The sequence below is a fragment of the Chenopodium album genome, chromosome 23 (genome assembly GCF_948465745.1).
Source record: "Chenopodium album chromosome 23, dcCheAlbu1.1, whole genome shotgun sequence".
Lineage (NCBI taxonomy): Eukaryota > Viridiplantae > Streptophyta > Magnoliopsida > Caryophyllales > Amaranthaceae > Chenopodium > Chenopodium album.
This window is the reverse complement of record NC_137856.1, coordinates 1,578,189-1,598,215: the sequence shown is the minus strand read 5'-3', so window position 1 is coordinate 1,598,215 and position 20,027 is coordinate 1,578,189. Positions and strand designations below refer to the sequence as shown.

General features: G+C 35.2%; 2 protein-coding genes across 2 annotated transcripts; both read left to right on the top strand.

The window, feature by feature from the left end:
* The first annotated feature begins 8,920 nt into the window (after positions 1-8,920).
* On the top strand, positions 8,921-10,935 carry LOC145609363 (CRIB domain-containing protein RIC4-like). Its single transcript, XM_081664864.1, has 4 exons — positions 8,921-8,995; positions 9,854-9,996; positions 10,138-10,275; positions 10,416-10,935. Exons 2-4 carry the CDS (start codon positions 9,873-9,875, stop codon positions 10,661-10,663), a joined length of 510 nt encoding a protein of 169 aa, XP_081520990.1. The 5' UTR covers positions 8,921-8,995; positions 9,854-9,872; the 3' UTR covers positions 10,664-10,935.
* Positions 10,936-12,944: 2,009 nt separating this feature from the next.
* On the top strand, positions 12,945-14,063 carry LOC145609526 (uncharacterized). Its single transcript, XM_081664986.1, has one exon. It carries the CDS (start codon positions 12,945-12,947, stop codon positions 14,061-14,063), a length of 1,119 nt encoding a protein of 372 aa, XP_081521112.1.
* The last annotated feature ends 5,964 nt before the right edge of the window (positions 14,064-20,027 follow it).

The following is a 20,027-nucleotide window of genomic DNA, read 5'->3' as shown; positions in this document are numbered from 1 at the left end:
GTATTCCAACTCTTTCAATCTCCCTTGGGCTAACCCAGTCCCTTTTTTTTTAAACCAAAACTGTGCAAGCGTTGGATATAGGAAAATTTTGAGCGTTAGTCCCTTTAATTAAATTACTTCTCTTAAACTCGAGTTTTAAGTTTTAAACATTTGAGCATTATTCACTAGCTAAAATACCAAGCTATGGAGACAATGGAGTAGTATTGTATCTATGTCTTATTACATGAATATTTCAAATTACTAAACTAAGCTTGGTCTATTGGTAAGACAAATATATTCCAACCTTACCTTTTCCCTCTCATTCTCAAAGTGTCTGATACGCAAATACCGAACTAAAAAATATTGTGAGGGTTGAGGTATATATTAGGTAGTTTCTTACAAATTTTTTTTTTTTCTTTTTTTTTTTTTTTGAGGGAAGTTTCTTACAAATTACAACATTCTTTTTAATAGATAGTTTTTTACAAAATTTGTGTTTTATTTGATAGTTTATAACAAAGAGTCCTTCAAAATAATAAAAGAATTTGATCACGACGTTGGTACAATCCATGCAATAACTAAGAGCAACGACCTATTCAACTCGACTCAAATTAAACAACCCCAACAACCCGAATTCTAACTCGAACCTGATCCATTGACCACTTGACCCGAATTATATTGACAGGTCTAGCCAACATCCATTTCCTACTCCGGCACACACACTATAAAATATGTGATGGGGTCCCCTACCATTTCATGCAATATTTGTATTCTTGTTGTTGTCACTTTCTAGCCTTAATCTGATGTTCTAGCTTTCTATTTCTATTACTGTACTTCAACACTTTACTTGTGGTCAATCTCTTCTCAATTCATCATATTTTGGGATTAAGGAAAATAAAAAAAACCAGCTTTCTCTCATCTCAATACATCTTTTAAATGTCGGTCATTTTCCACGCTTTCCATTTTTAAGTCAGTTAGAAAATACTCCATTTTTATACTTTGTTAATAATGCAATTTAGTTAAGTTAAATGTTAATGGCAATTGGCAAATAAGCATGAATATTTCACGAGAAAATCCTGTGCTTGCATTATGGATTCATAATCATAAAACATTACACCCTGAAACATACAAAAACCAAGCGGATAATATAAGTAAGGTAATAGTCGTAAAACTATATTTGCTTCATATAGTAATTACCTCTTTGATATCATGGATTCATGGTATACTAAAGAAATACTCTTACATTGACTCATGCTAATACGCAAGGTATGTACCGGTCCTCTTTCTTATTTTGACTGATATAAGATTTTTTGGGTGCATACTAAGGGCTAGGCCCCAAACAAGAAAAATAAAAATGTAAACTACGGAGAACAAAACGTGGCAAAGCCACTCCTATTATATTATCATGTTATCGATAATTAAAAATATTATTGTTGAAAGTTTTACATTGATATACATGTCTAGGAAACATTTCAATCAAAAAAACACTGAAGAAATATTTGATTATTCTTAAGAATTAGAGTATTTATTTGGATCCGGCGTGTTAAGTATTTACGGAGGGAGTATAGAATAGAGGATCAACATTGGCCCGGCCCGCTAGCCCAGCTCAAAAATAAGACGAGTTTGGATCAAGCCTAAAAACACATTTTTAGTTAAAAGCCCAAACACAACCCGAAAAAAAGCCTGAAAAGCCCGTTTTTGCCCGACAAATAAGTTACTTTTTTACAGATTTGGATACGACGTGTATTATGATAAGGCTCGCCTGAGTATAGAGGGAATCAATACTTATATACTAAAAGACGCACCAGCGATGACACATGTCATCTCCTGGTGTGTCCTTAACCATTTTCCTTTTTAAAAAAAAAAATTAAAAAAATTTATTAATTAAGGAAATAAATCATTTACAAAAATATAATATTATTTTTTATACATATTCCATATTAATGTAGTAATGATTATATCTAAAATAAAAAGATTTCACAACTCTTTCCAAAAAAAATTTGGCAATTATAAACAAAAAATTATACTCTTAAAATAATTTGTGAACTATTTTAGAAAAAGACTTTTTTTTTTGTCTACTTTTTTAAGTGGTATATTAGATGTTTCAATTAAAAAATGCAAATATCAAATCAACTTATCACATAATTTGTTATTCATCGACTAATTTATAATAATACTTATTAACCAATAACCTATAAGTATAAATATAACTATTGATCACCGTGCATGACACGGGATCTAACCTAGTATTGGTTAAAATTCAACATATCTGGTCAAACTATTGTACTACGTATTTAAAATTTGTAAATTCATGAAATAACCCAATTATTCTACTAACCCATACAAAAAATGTTGAATACTCCGTAAAACCAAAGAATAAAAAAGAGAGAAAGAGTCAAAAAAAAAAAATGAAGATGCTCTGAATCGTTGCAGAAGATTTGGAAGTAACCAACTCTCTCTCTTTCTCTCTCTTCTTTCTCTCTCTTAACTCACTCTGCTCACTCACTCACTCACTCACTCACTCACGCATTCTGCACCACGCTTAACCTCAACCCCTACCCCCTACTTTTCGTGGGTCCCATCCTCTAAAACGACGTCGTTCACCCCCTCCCTCATCTACAATAATGGCCATTTCTTCAACAACATTATTTTCCGTTCTAGTGAGAGAAACTCATCAACATTCCTAGAGAGAGAAACTGAGTACTCCCATTTTTGTACGGATTACCAATATAAGATTTTATTCTACTCAGGTTTGTCTTCTTCAACAATTTTTCTTTAATTTTGAAGGTGAATTTGATTTTCTGATTTTTGATATGAATTTTGAATATTGGAAGAAGCTATTTAAAATTGTTGTTGTTTTCCATATTTTGTTGGTTCAGATTATTTTGTTTTTGTCATTTTCAAAGTTGTCAATAACTCTAATTCGTTTAATTTGTCATTTTCTAGTATGGAATTGTTGTTGTGTCATACTCATCCATCTTAATGGCTAAATTTACAATAAAATCACGAGTAGATAGATGTTACGTACGAGTATTAATTTAAAGTAAAATTACGTGTCAATTAGTGTAATATTACTCCGGAGATAAAATCATAATTAATGCTTATTGGTAGAGGTAGAGTTGCATTTAATATATTACTGTATGATTTTGTTTGGATTAAATAAATAATTTGATGAATATTTTTAGAATAAAGGGTTAGAGTTTCTAGCTAATGGATTGGATGGTTGCGTGTGCTACTATTAAAATAATTTAATTACTTCATATAAAAAAAAGATTGCATAAAATCTTTTTCGTGTGTTTGTTTGCATAAAATATAAGCTTACATTTTTTAATGTTTAATTTTTTAAGGTTTCTTAATTTATGATTATTTAATTTGGGTTGTTTTTTGCTGGAATTTTGTACTACTATACAATGTATTAGTAAAGTGGTTGAAATTTGCAGCATTTCAGTACTAGAATTCAATGGAAGTAGTTTGATTAATACCAACCTACAGACTACAGTACATTAATTGTTTGGATTTTAAAAAAAAAAAAAAAAAAAGTAGAATGAACTAGGGTTTAATTTTGGGGATGATTTGGGACCACAATTAGGGGTTAAAGCTCAAAAATTGAAACCAATCTTTATGAACTATGATTCCTGGGCTTGGAACATTCTATTTTTAGTAATCAATTTGAAAATTTAGGTTTTTGAAGTACTAAAAGTGATTTAGTGGGGTTACCCGTGATGGGGTTAAGGTGAGAATGTGAATGTGGGGGTCCAAAAAGATTTTTTTTTTTTTCACTGTTCTTGTGATTTTTGGTTCAGGGGAAAATGAACTTTGGATTTTATGAAAGTTTTCATGAACTTTTCACCATTTTATTGGAATGTGGTTGTCATGTTTGTGCTTTATTTTGTTCTTTTGTTTTGAAAGATTAGTGGGGGTTTGTGTTCTTAATATGTAATTAAGGTGGGTAATATAATTACATTAGTGTGTTATAGTTGATGTTTTACTTCTGAGAGTATAAATTGGGGTAAGGATGTGAAAGAAAGTAGAAAAAGTGCCTTTCTTGAGAGATTATCTACTCTTTAATGGTAGTCTACTAGTGATACTGTAATGATTTACCTTTAAATTTGTACTCATTTCATATATAAAGTATCCTCCATTTTTTAAGGGTTTTAATATGATACTTTGTGCATATGCAGGGATGCTACTCTGAAGTATTGAGCTTGTATAGAATGATGATTCCGAGCCTGGTTTTAGTGCTGCTTATGCTATGTGCAGCCAATGGTTCCAGTGATATTGAGATAATCATTTCTCTACAGAAGGGTTTAATCCAGAGAAAAGAAATGATTCCTAGCTGGTTTTTCCCAGAGTCACCTGTGTGCAACTGGACAGGTGTAGTGTGTGAAGGCTCGGACGTCCTTGGGCTTACTTTTCCTTGTGATTCTTCACCGCTAGACCTTCCTTTTCCTAGTACCATTGGGGAGCTAAAACATCTGAAATATCTTAATCTCAGTCAGTGTGGGTTCAATGGCATTATTCCTGATAATATCTGGAGTCTCGAGGAACTCATGATTCTGGACCTGAGTGGCAATGGGTTCTCTGGAACTCTACCTTCAACAGTGTCCAACCTGAAAAATCTCAGGCAACTTGTACTTGATGGCAACAACTTGTCTGGTAACTTGCCTTCGTCAATTGGCCTTCTAACTGATCTTATGGAGCTTTCTGTTGAGGAAAACTTCCTCTCTGGGAATCTTCCTGCAGAGCTTGGAAATCTTTCAAAACTGGAGTCTCTTGATATATGTGCAAACTCTTTCTCTGGTGTCCTCCCTTCGAGTTTGGGTAACATTGCTAGTCTGTTGTACTTTGATGCTAGTAACAACAAATTTAGTGGTCCTATCTTCTCTGGGTTAGGAAATTTAACAGGCCTTGTGAGGATTGATCTCTCATGGAACTCCATAAGTGGAACCATACCAGCTGATATTGGTAATTTGGGAAATCTGACTTCAATAAATCTGATGGGCAATGTCATCAGTGGAGTAATACCATCATCTATTGGCAATCTCAAGTCGCTTCAGTTGCTTAATGTCCAGAACTGCAGACTTACAGGTGCCATACCTGAAGAATTGACTGAGTTATCGAACTTGGGTTACCTGGGTATAGGACAGAACTCTTTTGTGGGAGAATTGCCAGAAAGCATTGGAAAAATGACCAGCTTAAAGCAGTTTCTTGCTGGAAATGCAGGATTGAGTGGGAACATCCCTGGACAACTGGGTAACTGCAAAAGGCTGATTGACTTAGATCTTTCCGTTAATTCTTTCTCTGGTCCTTTACCGGATGGTCTTGCTGGGATGGATTCCCTTCGATCTCTGATGCTTCAGTCTAACCACTTGTCAGGGATGATCCCAAGGTGGATTTCCAAATGGAAGCAAGTGGTATCTATAAATATGGCTGAGAACCTCTTCACAGGGTCTATTCCACCACTCAATCTGCCTAAACTGATGTTCCTTGACATGAATTCTAACATGCTTTCTGGTGAGTTGTCTTCAGAAATATGCAATGCAAAGTCAATAAGTACCCTGTCATTGTCAAACAATAACTTCACTGGAAGCATTGAGAATACCTTCAGAAATTGTAGTGGTCTAACTGATTTGACATTGTCGATGAACAATCTTTCCGGTGAATTACCTGATTACTTAGGTGATCTTCCTCTCATCACCCTGGCATTGTCAAAGAACAGATTTGAAGGAAAGATTCCCGATCAGTTATGGGAGTCAAAATCTCTGATAGGATTAATTCTCGACAACAATTTGCTTTCCGGAGAGATTTCTCCAGCTCTTGCCAAGGTTCAGACATTGCAGAGACTGCAATTAGGCAATAATTTATTTGAAGGGACCATCCCAACTGCCATTGGGAGATTGAGGAACCTGACCAACCTCTCTCTGCGCGGTAACCTGCTAACAGGAGAGATCCCTGTGGAACTTTTCAACTGCACAAGCTTAGTATCCTTGGATCTTGGTTCAAACAGTCTTACTGGTCAAATTCCAAAATCCATTAAAAGATTGAAACTGCTGGATAATTTGGTATTAGCCAGGAATAATTTATCTGGTTTCATTCCTGAAGAGATTTGCTCTGGATTCCGAGAGGGGCCCTTGCCAGATTCCGAGTTCACTCAGCATTATGGCATGCTTGATCTCTCCTATAACAAGTTTTTGGGTCCAATTCCTGCATCAATTGGTCAATGCTCTATAGTTAGGGAGCTGTTGCTACACAATAATGAGCTGAATGGAAGCATTCCTTCTGAATTATCTAATCTTTCCAACTTGAGCTTGCTGAATTTATCCTCCAATCATTTAACTGGTCCAGCCATACCCAAAATGTTCACATTGAAGCAACTTCAGGGTCTTATCCTTTCGCACAACGAACTTACGGGTTCTATTCCAGATAACATGTCCTTGTCAATGCCTAGCTTAACTGAGCTGGATATTTCATGGAACTTTCTCAGTGGTTCATTGCCGCCTTCTGTGTTCAGTTTTGAAAGCCTTAGCTACCTTGATATCAGTGCAAATTCCCTTACAGGAACCATCCCTTGCCACATGGCATCTGCCAGCTTGCTGGTACATCTAAATGCTAGCAACAACCATTTTTCTGGCGCCCTTTGTGACTCCCTCTCAAACCTAACCACCCTTTCCTCTCTAGACCTGCACAACAATGCATTGACAGGAAGCCTTCCACCCTCTATATCAAACCTTGCTGCTTTGACATATCTAGATCTTTCTGGTAACAATTTTGAAAATTATGTTCCATGCAACATCTGTGACATTGAAGACCTCTCCTTTATTAATCTCTCTGCTAACAGATTTCTGGGAATTGTGCCTGAGTCCTGCACTGATCATAAAGGACCATGCTTAGCCTCTGGCCCTCCACGAACTTTGAAACAAGCCCCTATTTGGGGTACTATAATAGGGGTCTTAGTTGTCCTTATTGTTCTAGTCATCTGTGTGGGCAGACATCTGGTATTAAAGCACAAAGTGGCCCTACGTGACTGTAAAAAGTGTGAGCTTGTTAGTACAGTTGAGCGGTCTGATGATGAGCTCATGTGTAAAAAGTCAAAGGAGCCATTGAGCATTAATATTGCTACTTTTGAGCATTCTCTCACCCGCTTGAGCCCTGCAGATATTCTATCAGCCACTGACAACTTCAGCAAGATGTTCATAATCGGTGATGGTGGATTCGGTACAGTTTACAAGGCATCCCTGCCAGAGGGGCGAACCATAGCTGTCAAGCGGCTTAATGGAGGACATTTTCATGGTGATCGAGAATTTCTAGCTGAGTTGGAGACTATCGGAAAGGTTCAACATGAAAACCTGGTTCCATTATTTGGGTATTGTGTCTTTGCCGAGGAAAGGTTTCTAGTGTATGAATACATGGAGAATGGGAGCCTTGATGTGTGGTTGAGAAATCGAGCTGATGCAGTGGAAGCCCTCAATTGGCCCACCCGTTTTAAGATTTGTTTGGGTACTGCCCGGGGCATTGCCTTTCTGCATCATGGGTTTGTGCCTCACATCATTCACAGGGACATCAAATCCAGCAACATATTACTGGATCACAACTTTGAGCCCAAAGTCTCGGATTTTGGCCTAGCCAGAATAATCAGTGCTTATGAGAGCCATGTCAGCACCATTCTTGCTGGCACATTCGGGTATATACCTCCTGAGTATGGACAGTCTATGGTGGCGACAACTAAAGGTGATATTTACAGCTTCGGTGTGGTGATGCTGGAGTTGGTCACTGGTAGGGCACCAACAGGGCAAGCTGACATCGAGGGTGGTAATTTGGTTGGTTGGGTTCGGGTGATGATGGCCACCCACCGAGAAGATGAGGTGCTCGATTCATACATCCCATCTGTCGCAAGGTGGAGGCGTCAGATGTTGCAGGTCCTCAGCATTGCCCGAATATGCACCAATGATAATCCTGCTAAGAGGCCTACTATGCTTGAAGTTGTCAAGCTGTTGAAGGAGATTAAAATTGAGAGTTAGAAGGATAAATAATTTCCCATATGTAGTGTACGTTGGGAACTGTAATCTGAAGCAGAGTTTGCTAGGAGCTAGGATCTGTATATAAATGACGAGAATTAAAAAATTTATTGGGGCGTTCAATTTGAATGAAATCATGCCCCTATTCCGGAATCTTGACCTATTAATGAAATTTCTCTGACTTCATTTTTATCTGAAGTCCTGATTAGAAGATTTGTCTCATATTTTGCCACTTTTTATTTAGAAGTTTTTGCTTTTTTTTTGCCTTTTCTGTTAGTGATGACATACTGATATAATCACATGTCAAAAAAAAAAAAAAAAAAAAAAAAAAGAAAAGGACATACTGATATAGTATTATCTACTTAAAAATAGCTGTGTGTGCTTACATTAATAGAATGTATAATCAGCTGCATTTGTTAGTCTGAACTGAAGAACTTTTTGCTGCTGGGATCTGTTTCACATTTTTTTGAACATGTGCAGTGGAATTGCAGTTAAAAAGCCATCCTGTTGCTAGTCTGTCACTTTTCTATATGCCACTGGAGATGGGTCATTAGTTGCAGTTGCAGTTGCATTTCAGAGCTTGCACCGAATAATATAATCGAGCTGTGCATCTGAACTCTCAGCCGGAATGCTTTCCACCCTCTAGGTGGTTCCTGTACCTGGAAAAATATCCATCATTCCATCCCTACAAGACTTGAGATGATGTTCAAGGAAGCTTTGTTAAGGATGGATGTGGTTGCCTCTAATTTACCTGGTTCAAAAGCTGCATCCTTTGCACAGGTCAGAGTTGTGTGTCTAATTTCAAGAACATTTCTAATGAAAGGATTTTGAGCTTAGAACTTTGGAATATTAAGTGATACCTGTAGAAATGCAGGGCCAGGGTGTCTGTGGGGTGTGCGATCTACACTACTGATGCTGGTGTGGTAAATGCTGCTGCAATGAGAAACACTGAGAAAACAGCAGTACTCTAATGTGGAACGCGATTACAGCAAGAACAAAAAAAGGTAAGAAATTGATAGCAACATTATTTGCAAGTTTATTTTATATGTATGAGGGTTTTACTTGTATTATGAGCTTGAGGCATCTCACCTGTAATACAGAAAGTAGGAATTGTGGATTGTTGCCATGCTATTGGTTGAATATCTTGCTTAACTGCTGAAAGAGAGTTTTGTAAGAGTAATTAATCAAAATTTAGAAAGCCACCAATCCCCTGTTCTGGCTTCTTTTGCACAGAAGTTTTGGTCACCATCTCCACTTCTTAGAAACAAAGACATACTTGAGTGTTCTTTTGAACCTTAAATCCAGGAACTTTACTTGCAATTGACTTCACCTATTCCAACATCCTTCCCCACCTTATTAGACATTAGTCGACCTACTTCTAATCATTCTAAAACCCGACTAATTATACTTTGTATAACCTAACACTTAGGAAATTCTTCTAATATATTTATTTTTATGAAAATGTGGCTAGGTCAACTAGAAAAAGAAAAAGGTGGTGCTTAATTAAATTAATTAATTGATTTAGTGGGATCATATTTACTTAAACGACAAAAAAGCTAGAAATAAGGACTATCAATCAACAATTAGTTGGTTGAGTAGCACAGTTCTACCAACTAATTTAACTACTCCATGATGGTTCTTTCTCTTTAATTTTCTCTGCTTGTGTCTCTGCACCAAACTCAGATTGTACTTTACATATTCACACGTAGCATGATTTATGATTCTACCTTGATAATTAAGGCTAACCAGGAAACTACTTGCATCATTTTTCAGCCACTTCAAATTTCATATTTCATATTATAGCTTTCTTAAGTGTGATTTACTAATACTTTCTTGCATCTCCTTAATCAGTACTTAATTAGTACTATTATCAAGTCACTAATGAGTAAAGACATGAAGGAACGGCGTGAGAGATGGATAATTCTTCCCTTTTCCTTCGGTTGCTCTTCTCGTTCAAGCGTTGCTGTTGGCTCTCCAAGTCCTCCTAACGGTGCTGTTCTAAATAGTACGAACTCTACCCCTTTGCTCATTCCTGAGTCCATATTCTTTTATCATGTGGTTGGTTATGCTAATCCTATGAGATAATTGTGCTCATCATACCAATTTAGTTTCTCTGACTTGAATTATGCTTTATATGTTCTCCAAGGTAGACAAGGCAAGCAAAATGATTTACCCATCACCAAGAAAACCATGAACTCGATTAGCTTCAAGCTTCCGAAGTCCAAATTATCCCAAGGAATTAGAAGATTAATCAGAAGTCTGAAGAATGTTTCTCAATTCTTTGGTAAGTTGCAAAAAAAGAATTTCAAGAACAAAATTTGTTTTCATTAATACACAAGCTAGACAACAGTTTTGGAAAGTGTTAAAAAAAAACCAAGTTGTAGACAATAATTTGTTGTGAAACTGATTGCTGTGATTCCTTAGTATACAAGGAGGAGATGGATGTCGAAGAAGAGAAAGAACTGGAGATAGGCTTTCCAACAGATGTAAAGCATCTAACACACATAGGATGGGATGGTTCTACTACAGTTTCTAATGACGCGAAAGGCTGGGAAAATTTGACCCCTTCAGAAATCATCTCTTTCCCATCAATTTCATTGAAACAATTCGAGGTTGCAATGGCTGAGCAAGCTGCTGCTGCAGGTGTTGCTGTTGGAGAAAAACCTGTTTGATATATCAGTCATTCCCTAATCCCTATGGGAAGAAAAATACCTGCCTTTCTTTTCTGTACAATCATAGGCTTATTGATTTGTTTTTAATGCTACATGTATCATGTATGTGATAGAAACAGAAATTCATAACTCAGTTTGATTAACTAGTATGGATTTCAACTAATTTAGCTCATTAAATCGTCCGAAAGATTGTATGTAATACTGAGTTTTGGAACTTATCAATCTTACAGTCCAAATTCTAGATTCATTTTGGTTTTTGGCAGATATTGTAATTTTCAGTACCTATGTTAACTATCCATGGCTCTGTTTATACACCACCCATACACTACAGATCCCACTCTCCATCCCCGTTCGCCTCGAGGACTCAGAACTGGTATCAGTGATCTGAAATGATTGAGCAGGATCAACAAGTGGGTTATTCAGGTATTCTGATTATCCATCAATTCACCATTTCCAGCATCAGAATCATTAAAAATCCAAAATAAACTAACTCCCTTGAATAAAAAATCTGTTCATTTTTGCTATAACATTGCTAATGATATACTCTGTATTAAGCTTATAAATATGTTATTGATGATTCATCTAAATTAAAAACATTTGCTAATGAAAAGTTGGTTCTTGCAAAAAAAAAAATTAGTATTTTCTTATTGATGATGCAACCAAATTCAACAAAAAATTACCTAGAAAACCTACCAATATGAAATTCAACTACCCAAAACAGATATCTAACCAAAAATATTTTGAACACCAATTAAAACAATTTATTTGCATAAAAAAATTCATTGAAAAGAAAACAAAATAATGAAGATTAAAAGTAGAATGTAGGCATCACAGCGAGCACAAAGCTCACAAAAAAGAGCAAAGGCTTTCTGGAGATGACTCAGATTGTTTATGTCTCCGATTCTCAGATTTTTTCCAGATGAATGAAAGAATGAAGACTTCAAGACAACCCAGAAACTGATAAGTCTTGGCTGCCTCAGTGTCTTCAGAAAATCGGATTTAGGGTTTATTTTGAGACTATTACCCCTTTTATACTACATCTACCCAGCCAACCCAGGTCCAGTCTGTTAAAAATTAACCTAGTGTTGACTTTTCATGACCAACTGTCAGTGGAGTACATTACGGGTCCGTTTTGATTTACTGAATTGAGCTGAGTTGAACTGAACTAAACTTAACTTATTGAAGCTGAAATGAATTGTATATGAGAGAAGGAAATTAGGAAATGAACTGAACTGATTGGAGCTGAACTAAACTGAACTGAACTGAAACTAAGCTGAAAAGAACAGGCCCTACATACTTACATAGCACATGCATCCCTAATTCCCTATCTTTAAAATATGATAAAACACTTATGAATAGTGTAAAGATAATTACTCCCTCCTTTATTCTTTTTTGTACAACACTCCATTAAGGATTTTGACATTATTCACTTAATATACTTTGACCAATGCTTGATTAATTAGACAATTAAACATGTAATTGGGGTAATCAACGTCCAATTGATCAATTCATAAACCCTAATTACATCCCAAAAAATTATGCAGCCACTTGTCCAATTAATCAATTCATAAACATGTAATTGAGGGGAAAACATAATTTAAACATCCCCCAATTATATGTTTAAATTATGTTCTTCCCCCAATTACATGTTTAATTGTCCAATTAATCAATTCAAAAACCATAATTTTTTGAATTGAGCAAAAACCCTCAAATTGATTACCCAAAGCCTAATTATACTACTCAATTCGGTTCGTTGTAGGTTAGATTGTAGCAATTATAACCTAATTTGCGAAATTTTTGTATTTGAAATCAAATTTAAAGATGAAATTGGAAGGACACCGTGGGAAGAAAGAGGGAAATCAAAAGTGTGGGCCCATGATGACGTCATGTCGCACAAAAGGTGGGAATTTGAACTTTTGAGAAAGACTAGGTGGTAAAATTTTTTAAAAAATAACTTGAGGGGGTATTTTTAATTTTGGCAACAGTAGTTGGTGGTAATTATCAAATTTTCCTAAAATAAATAAATAATTAAGTTGTCTTTTCTCTCTCGACTTAATTACACACGGAGTAAAAATTAGGTTGTTCTCTTCAGCTTATTTTCAATTCAGTTTCAGTTCATTTTTTTTTCTTAATTTCCATCTCTCATAAAATATTCAGTTCCTGACTTGACTTCAGAATAGAAACTGAAGTGAAGGACTTGATACTGCAGCAACCGAGGAGATGGAATGCAAATTTAGTAAGGGAACGGTTTGAGTGGGTTTCAGCACGAAGGATTTTAGGAATGGAACTTCCACAATCAGAGGAGAGAGAAGATTTTTTATATTGGCCTAATCACAAATCAGGGGTCTACACGGTTAAATCAGGATATGCCTTCCTTCTTGGGTTAAAGGAGAAGGACCTTTTGGATCGGGATTTTGAATATGTAAGACTAATTTGGAAACTTTATATTCCTCCACAATGGAAGCTGTTTCTGTGGAAACTATTAAGGAATGGAATAGCAGTGAAGGCCAACCTACACTACAGAGGGGTAGACATAGATGAGGAGTGCGAGCTTTGTCAGGACCCGAGGGAAGATGGTCAACATTTGTTTAGGATGTGCCCTTTAGCCAAGGCGGCTTGGAGAGGATGCCCTTTGAGCATCTGCTCGGACTTTGACGAGTCTACCCCGTTAGGGAGATGGATTCGTAACTATATCATGCTCTTTTATAGCAAGGATGGTTTGAATAGTAAGCATATAGAGATTTTCATTATCGTCCTATGGAGTCTTTGGTTAACGAGGAATGCAAGAGTGTTCAGGCTCGAACCGGGGGATTTGCCAGCTTTTGAGAGGAAGGTGGAGTCCTCTATAAAAGCGTTAACAACTTTCCAGTCTCAGGAACGATTTAGTGAAGAAGAGGAAGACCCCGGAGATAGACAAGCGAGGCATCCGCCAGGTTTTCTGAGAATTGAACTGGGTTATGGAGGAAGTATAGGAGGAGATAGGAATAAGGATGTGATTATTGAGATAGATGGATCATGGAAAAAGCAAACAGGTAATGCAGGATTTGGGTGGAGTTTCTTTGAAGATGGCTCAACTTATGAGGATGGGGGAGGATCATATGGCAAGACTAACTCAGCGGCTCAGGCAGAGTTCCTAGCTTGTCAGAAAGCGCTGACCTGGGCCCGACAGAGAAATTATGATTCAATTACGATCTACACTGACGCTGAGATTCTAGTGCATAGTTTGCAGGCCCCTAATCAGAGTAATATAGAACTCAGATGGACAGTAAAAGATATCCAAAAAATGGGAGAATATTTTAAGAAGTGTACCATTTGGAAGGTAGGAAGAGAACAAGTGGAGAGAGCTCATTTGATTGCCAACAAGTGTAGGAGCAATTTGGTTTCCTTTTGTAATCTTTAATTTAGTTTCCTCTTGTCAAAAAAAAAAAAAAAAAAAAAAAAAAAAAAAATATTCAGTTCAGTTCAGCTCTAATAAATTCAGTTCAATTCAGCTCAGAGCAACTCAGTTCAGTTAATCAGAACATGCCCTTAGTCACCTCTCCATCACCACACCAACACTAGGCACCACCCTTTACCTTGCCCCCACCACCCAATCGCACCTCCACCACCATCGCCGCCTCTTCCCCTACCATCACCGCCCACCGATAAGTTCTCCCCTCCCTTAAAAATCTCCCTCACCACACAAATAACTCATTTATTTAACTTTCCAGCCACCACCCGACCATCCCACCACCTAGCCACCACCCAGCTACCCTCGCCGCAACTCATCTTCCTCTCGTCGCCCTCCTTCACCGCCCAAAAACCCTTCCCTTCCCCCCGAAAACCTTCCCCTACCTCGAAAACCCTAGAAATTTCAATCCTCCTCCCTGTAAAAATCGTCGACCACTCTCAGATCAAAACCGTAGCTGGCGGTTTGTACAGGGAGAAGGAGGGGCGGTTTTTACAGGGAGGATGAGGGATTTCTAGGGTTTTTCGAGGGTAGGGGAAGGTTTTCGGGGGGAGGTGTTACTTATTCAGTGGTTACTAGTATATGTTATTTATTCAGTGGTTACTTGTAGGAGTTACTTATTCAGTGGTTATTTGTAGGAGTTACATATTCAGTGGTATATGGCCAGCTACATATATACAAATAATTGTATTTGTAGTTTGCTACATGATTGTATAAATAGTCTCATGCTTCCTAACTCAAAATTTCTGACGTATAAATCATAATAAAAGATCAATAGTGTGTGAAAATAATGAGGATGATCAAGTAATTAAAAGTGATTACTACTCCATAGATCCAACAAATATGCTCATAAAATTTAGCTTGTGATGTCATTTTACGACAAAATTAAACAAAAAGAGTAAAGGACCTATAATGATCAGTTGGAAGGACTATACATGTATGGAAATGGTTCCATATTTTTTGTGGAAAACATGAAAAATGATACTTGATCGATCCAATTGCAAGAAAAAACAAGTATAACAAATATACGAAGTAATAATGTATTATATTTAAGAAGAACAAGTAATCAAGGTTTGACGTGAAGGGCAATGTCAATGGAAGCCATTAGGGAGCTCGCTACCACAATAGTTGACAAGAGCATTAAGAGCAACATTGAGGTAGGTCAAGGTTAACATGTTAACATGTAGGCAATTTAAATATATATAATCCCGCCCACTTTTTAAGCCACCGGTTTTCGTAATCCCGCCCACTTTTTAAGCCACCGGTTTTCGAAAACCGGTGGCCATTGAGCGGTGCCTTTTTGTATTTTTCTACTAGTGACAAGACCTAAGACGTTGGCATGAACGGCGGTACAAAGTAAGTAGCAGCTAGCATTAAATTAAGCCATTAAGGTTAATTAGATTACCCACAATGCAACAACATGACTCCCTCTTAGTAGATCCAATGCGAAGGTGAACGACATCTAGTACATCCGTGCACACATTCAACTTAAGGGCATTCGAGGGGCAAGCGTTAAGAGATTGGGCTACATCTGTAGCAAAAGCAAAATTAAACAATACAAGGTTTAATGTAAGCTAAGAAATTAAAGAGTGTGATTGATTGGGGTTGTGCTTCTAGAGGCCATTATGCAATAATTTAACTAGGACAAAGCGTGCTTCTTTGATGCTAATCAATAAAATAAGCCTAATTAACACAAGCAATTTAATTGTTTTGATGCTGAAATACTTGGGAAAATAAATGGAGTTATCTATAGATTCCAAAGTAATAGATGATGTATTGATGATTCAAGGCATTGCATGAGTTGGTTAGATGAGTATGATATATATATGCATGAAAGAATTAGATTATATTCAGCATATTTTAGGTTGGCAAATAGATATAACGTTGAACTAGTGATGGAGATCAAATAATTCACCACGATATAAATATAGTGCTATTTTTAGCGGGGGCGCTCCAGTTGCTCTTCTTGATAAACAAAAAGTGTTTCTCTAGTGGTAATTGTGTAATAAAAACGCTTTGAGAATTGTAAACAAATAATACAGTATTATAATCTGAATATTTGCTGGCTGTGGGGTTCCACTGATCTGGTGAGGTGGACCATTGTAGACAACATTAGACGGTGAAGTTAACAACGTAATAATAATATAGCAGGCCATGCGTCATGCGATATATTGCTAAAATTGGATCAAACGAACACAAAAATGACATTACAAATAATGGCATTAATGTGCTATACACATCATAGTACCATACTACTCCCTTCAATTCGATCCTTTAATTCCTTTTGATTTTTCCATATGAAATTTTTTAAGTTAAAAGAACATAAAAGATTTTTTGAAAGGAGTAAGAGAGGTAGAAAAGAAAATTAATGTAATGTCTTTCAAGCATAGTTCTCTAGTCTTTGTACGACTAGGTTATTAAAAAAATTCTCAACGTATAGTATGTAGTAAGAGTGTAAGACTAGTAACATTAGCCATCAAAGAAAATTTACTTAATGTAAAATTGTGAGTGGCTAAAATATTAGATAAAATCCTAGCCATTTTCCCATTTATTTATTTTGACTTAATACAAACTGTATGTTGATTTAGGTTTTCATTTTTTTTATATAGGATGATTGAAAAAATAAAATAAAAAATAACACATTCTTTGATTCAGTTTCTCCTTTAATATTTTGATCCATGATCCTCTCTCTTCTGGAATCCTTCTCTATTCATTTAGAATTTAAAGTAGGATTATAACACATCAAAATACAATGGAAATAATTATTAGATCTGATCAGAATTAATGATTTCTATGGTCGTGTATATTTTACTTTAAGCTTTGCCCCATAAAAATAATATGAGGAGGGAAAGGATCAACGAAAAATTCAATAAATCAAGAAACTTGGACTATGATATGAGAAACGGTTGGAGTTTAAATATAAACATGTTTGATTAAAGAAAGCAAAACAAAGTATTGAAGGAGAAACTGACATAATGTTTTTTTTTTTTTTTTAAATCAAAATTTTTACAAAACTAAAAAGTCATTTTTAAATCCCAATCAACGGTTTATATTAGTTAAAATAGATAAAGGGTTGAGATTTAATAATCTAATATATTTTTATTTGAAAAATATAATTGACCACAATTTTATTGTTGTTGAAAATTGTCATGCATGGATAGAAATAGTACATCAAATCATTTTAAAACAAACATGCAAGATAAATTTTGGTAAATGTGTTCTTTTTAGCTCGATGGTGTTTAATCTTTATAGGAATATAATCATATATGACCATCAAATTAAATTTATGTAAAAAAAAGTCATTGAAACGTATGTTATTTACTATTTAAAGCAGCAGATGGGGCAAAATTGATTTAGGCCCCGTTCTTTAGAGCTGCTCTGCTTCAATCTGCTCGGCTTTGCTCTGCTCTGCTTTGTCCTGCTCTAATTAAAAATAATACTAATACTAATAATAATAATAATAATAATAATAAAATCTGCTTGGCTCTGCCCAGAAGCTCAAAACAACAGGGCCTTATTGCATGTGCAATTCTACAAGTTGATACAACAAAGCATTAAATATCTTACACTTTATGTAGCAATTTGAAATTCAAGAACTATAAATAGAAAAATCTATAAACCAAAAGAGGAAAAAAATTACCTAAGCTAATAAGCATTGTCTTATGATAATTGGCACCCTACTTGTCAAAAAAAAAAGTAAAAAATTTTTGATGTTTAGACAAAAATGATTATTTTATTTAAATAAACATCGTGGTGCTAGAAGTAATTCCCGAAATTAAGATAGTTAAAATTAATGAAAAACATCCACATGATCATAGAAATATATTGTATTCCATAAATGGAAGCCACAGATACAATAATGGGTTAGTAACTTAATAAAGTATATGACAATTACTCAACCGAAATGTACTCTATAAATTGGAGCTTATTAGTGCTTCATATTAGGTTTCAAAAAAAGAAAAAAGTACTTCATATACTTTATACGAGTACTAATTAAGCTAGCTCTACAATGCCTTCTTTCAATATTATTACCATATTTTTTGTTGCCTTTGCGATAACCCCCACCATTATAGTAGCTGCTCGTTCGCCTCCATCTCCATCACATCCTCCACCTCCTCCCTCTCCTCCATCTGACTTTGTCCTTCTTGTTCTGCAATGGCCCAAAAGTCCGTGTCAGGCATCACGGTGTGTGACTGCCCCGAGCATGAACCAAGGGTTTTCATTACATGGTGGGTGGCTTGTGGATCAGTAGCAGATCTTAGACTAAACTATATGGGTGGCCAAGTTATAAAATTTAATAACTTCTAATTAAAATTATAAATATATAACTATTTACAGAATACAATAATCTGACCGGTGTCAGGTTTAAAAGAAATGACATCAATCGTCCTCACTTAACTATTATAGAAACTTGTTACATACAATTCAAATATGATAATTAAATAATAATTCACTATAATAAGAAAACAATATGCGAGTTTGATCTAAAATCTTACTTTACACAACTTATATGGGTCAGTAGATGCAAACAACATATCACGATACATGTACAATATATGTACAAAAATAATATAATGAAATTATTTAAAAATACATACCATCTATATCTATATTATTATTAAAACTCCAAGGTAAGGAGTGTCATTCCGCCATGTGTCAATTTTTTTGTTTTATTTCGCCACATCATTTTTTGTAACATATAAACTTGCCACATAAGCAATTCATGTTAATGATGTTTCAATTATTAGTAAAAAAAAAAAAGCTTTTTCTTCCAATTCAAAGTTTGTAACCGACATTATTATTTATAATGGTCTTAGTTATTTGTCTTAATGAATAATCATATTATATCATTATTGAATTGCTTGAATTGGAGCAATTTGTAAAGATTGTACTCGATGATCAATTGTGAATCAATTGGAATTCTACAACTGAATAATGAATGGTGAGTAATTAATGAGTAATTAGCCACAAATTATAATCGTTGGAAACGATTCACTTACCCTGACCTCTTGGAACAAGTTTTGTAGGTGAGTATTTTGATATTTTATTTGTATACAACATAAAAATTTGATATATCCTATGTATATCAATGCAATTAAATACTCCATAGTTATTATTATTATTTTTTTTTTTGAAAACAATAGTTATTATTTTATATTCATTCACTTAGAAGTCTGTTCACATTTACTGAACTGAACTAATAGAACTGAACTGAACTTGGAGCTAAACTAAACTGAACTAAACTAAACTGAATATTTTATGAGCTGAGTAAAGGAAATTATGAGCTGACCTGAACTGAACTGAAAATAAGCTGAAGTGAACAGGCCCTTAATTATAAAGATTGTTGAATATTAATCTTATAAATTTAGTTTGTATCAAACTTATAAAATTATAATGAACCGGGGCATCGCCCGGGCCAATAACTAGTTTATAGTTAAAGGGAATGTTACTTGGTTGACTTGGTTGTTGCTCACATCTCATAGATGGTATGTTACAAGTTCGAAACCAAGCTGGCCAGCTAGCCCATATGCTTTTCCTTTTTTTTTTTTAATTTTTTTTACTAATTCTTGTTGGGAAAATTGGTTTACCTGATCACAAAAATGACACAAAAATGTGACAAATTAACACTTCGAGACCTGGACGAGATCAGTTTCCCAAAGTAATATTAGGAGATACAACGAAAAAAATCACAACAATGTGTAGTATGTTTGTGACATAATATAACCAAACTTATGATAATTATGATGATAATAAATGGGAATTGCATTATGGCTTCAAGAGAAAAATAGAAAACTCATTTTTTCTTGAGCTAGAGTACTCTTTCATCATATATTTCTTAACATATATATACCGATCCAATTGCAAAATTAAACCAAGAGATACGAAGATAAAACCTCCAGAAAACTGACAATCTAT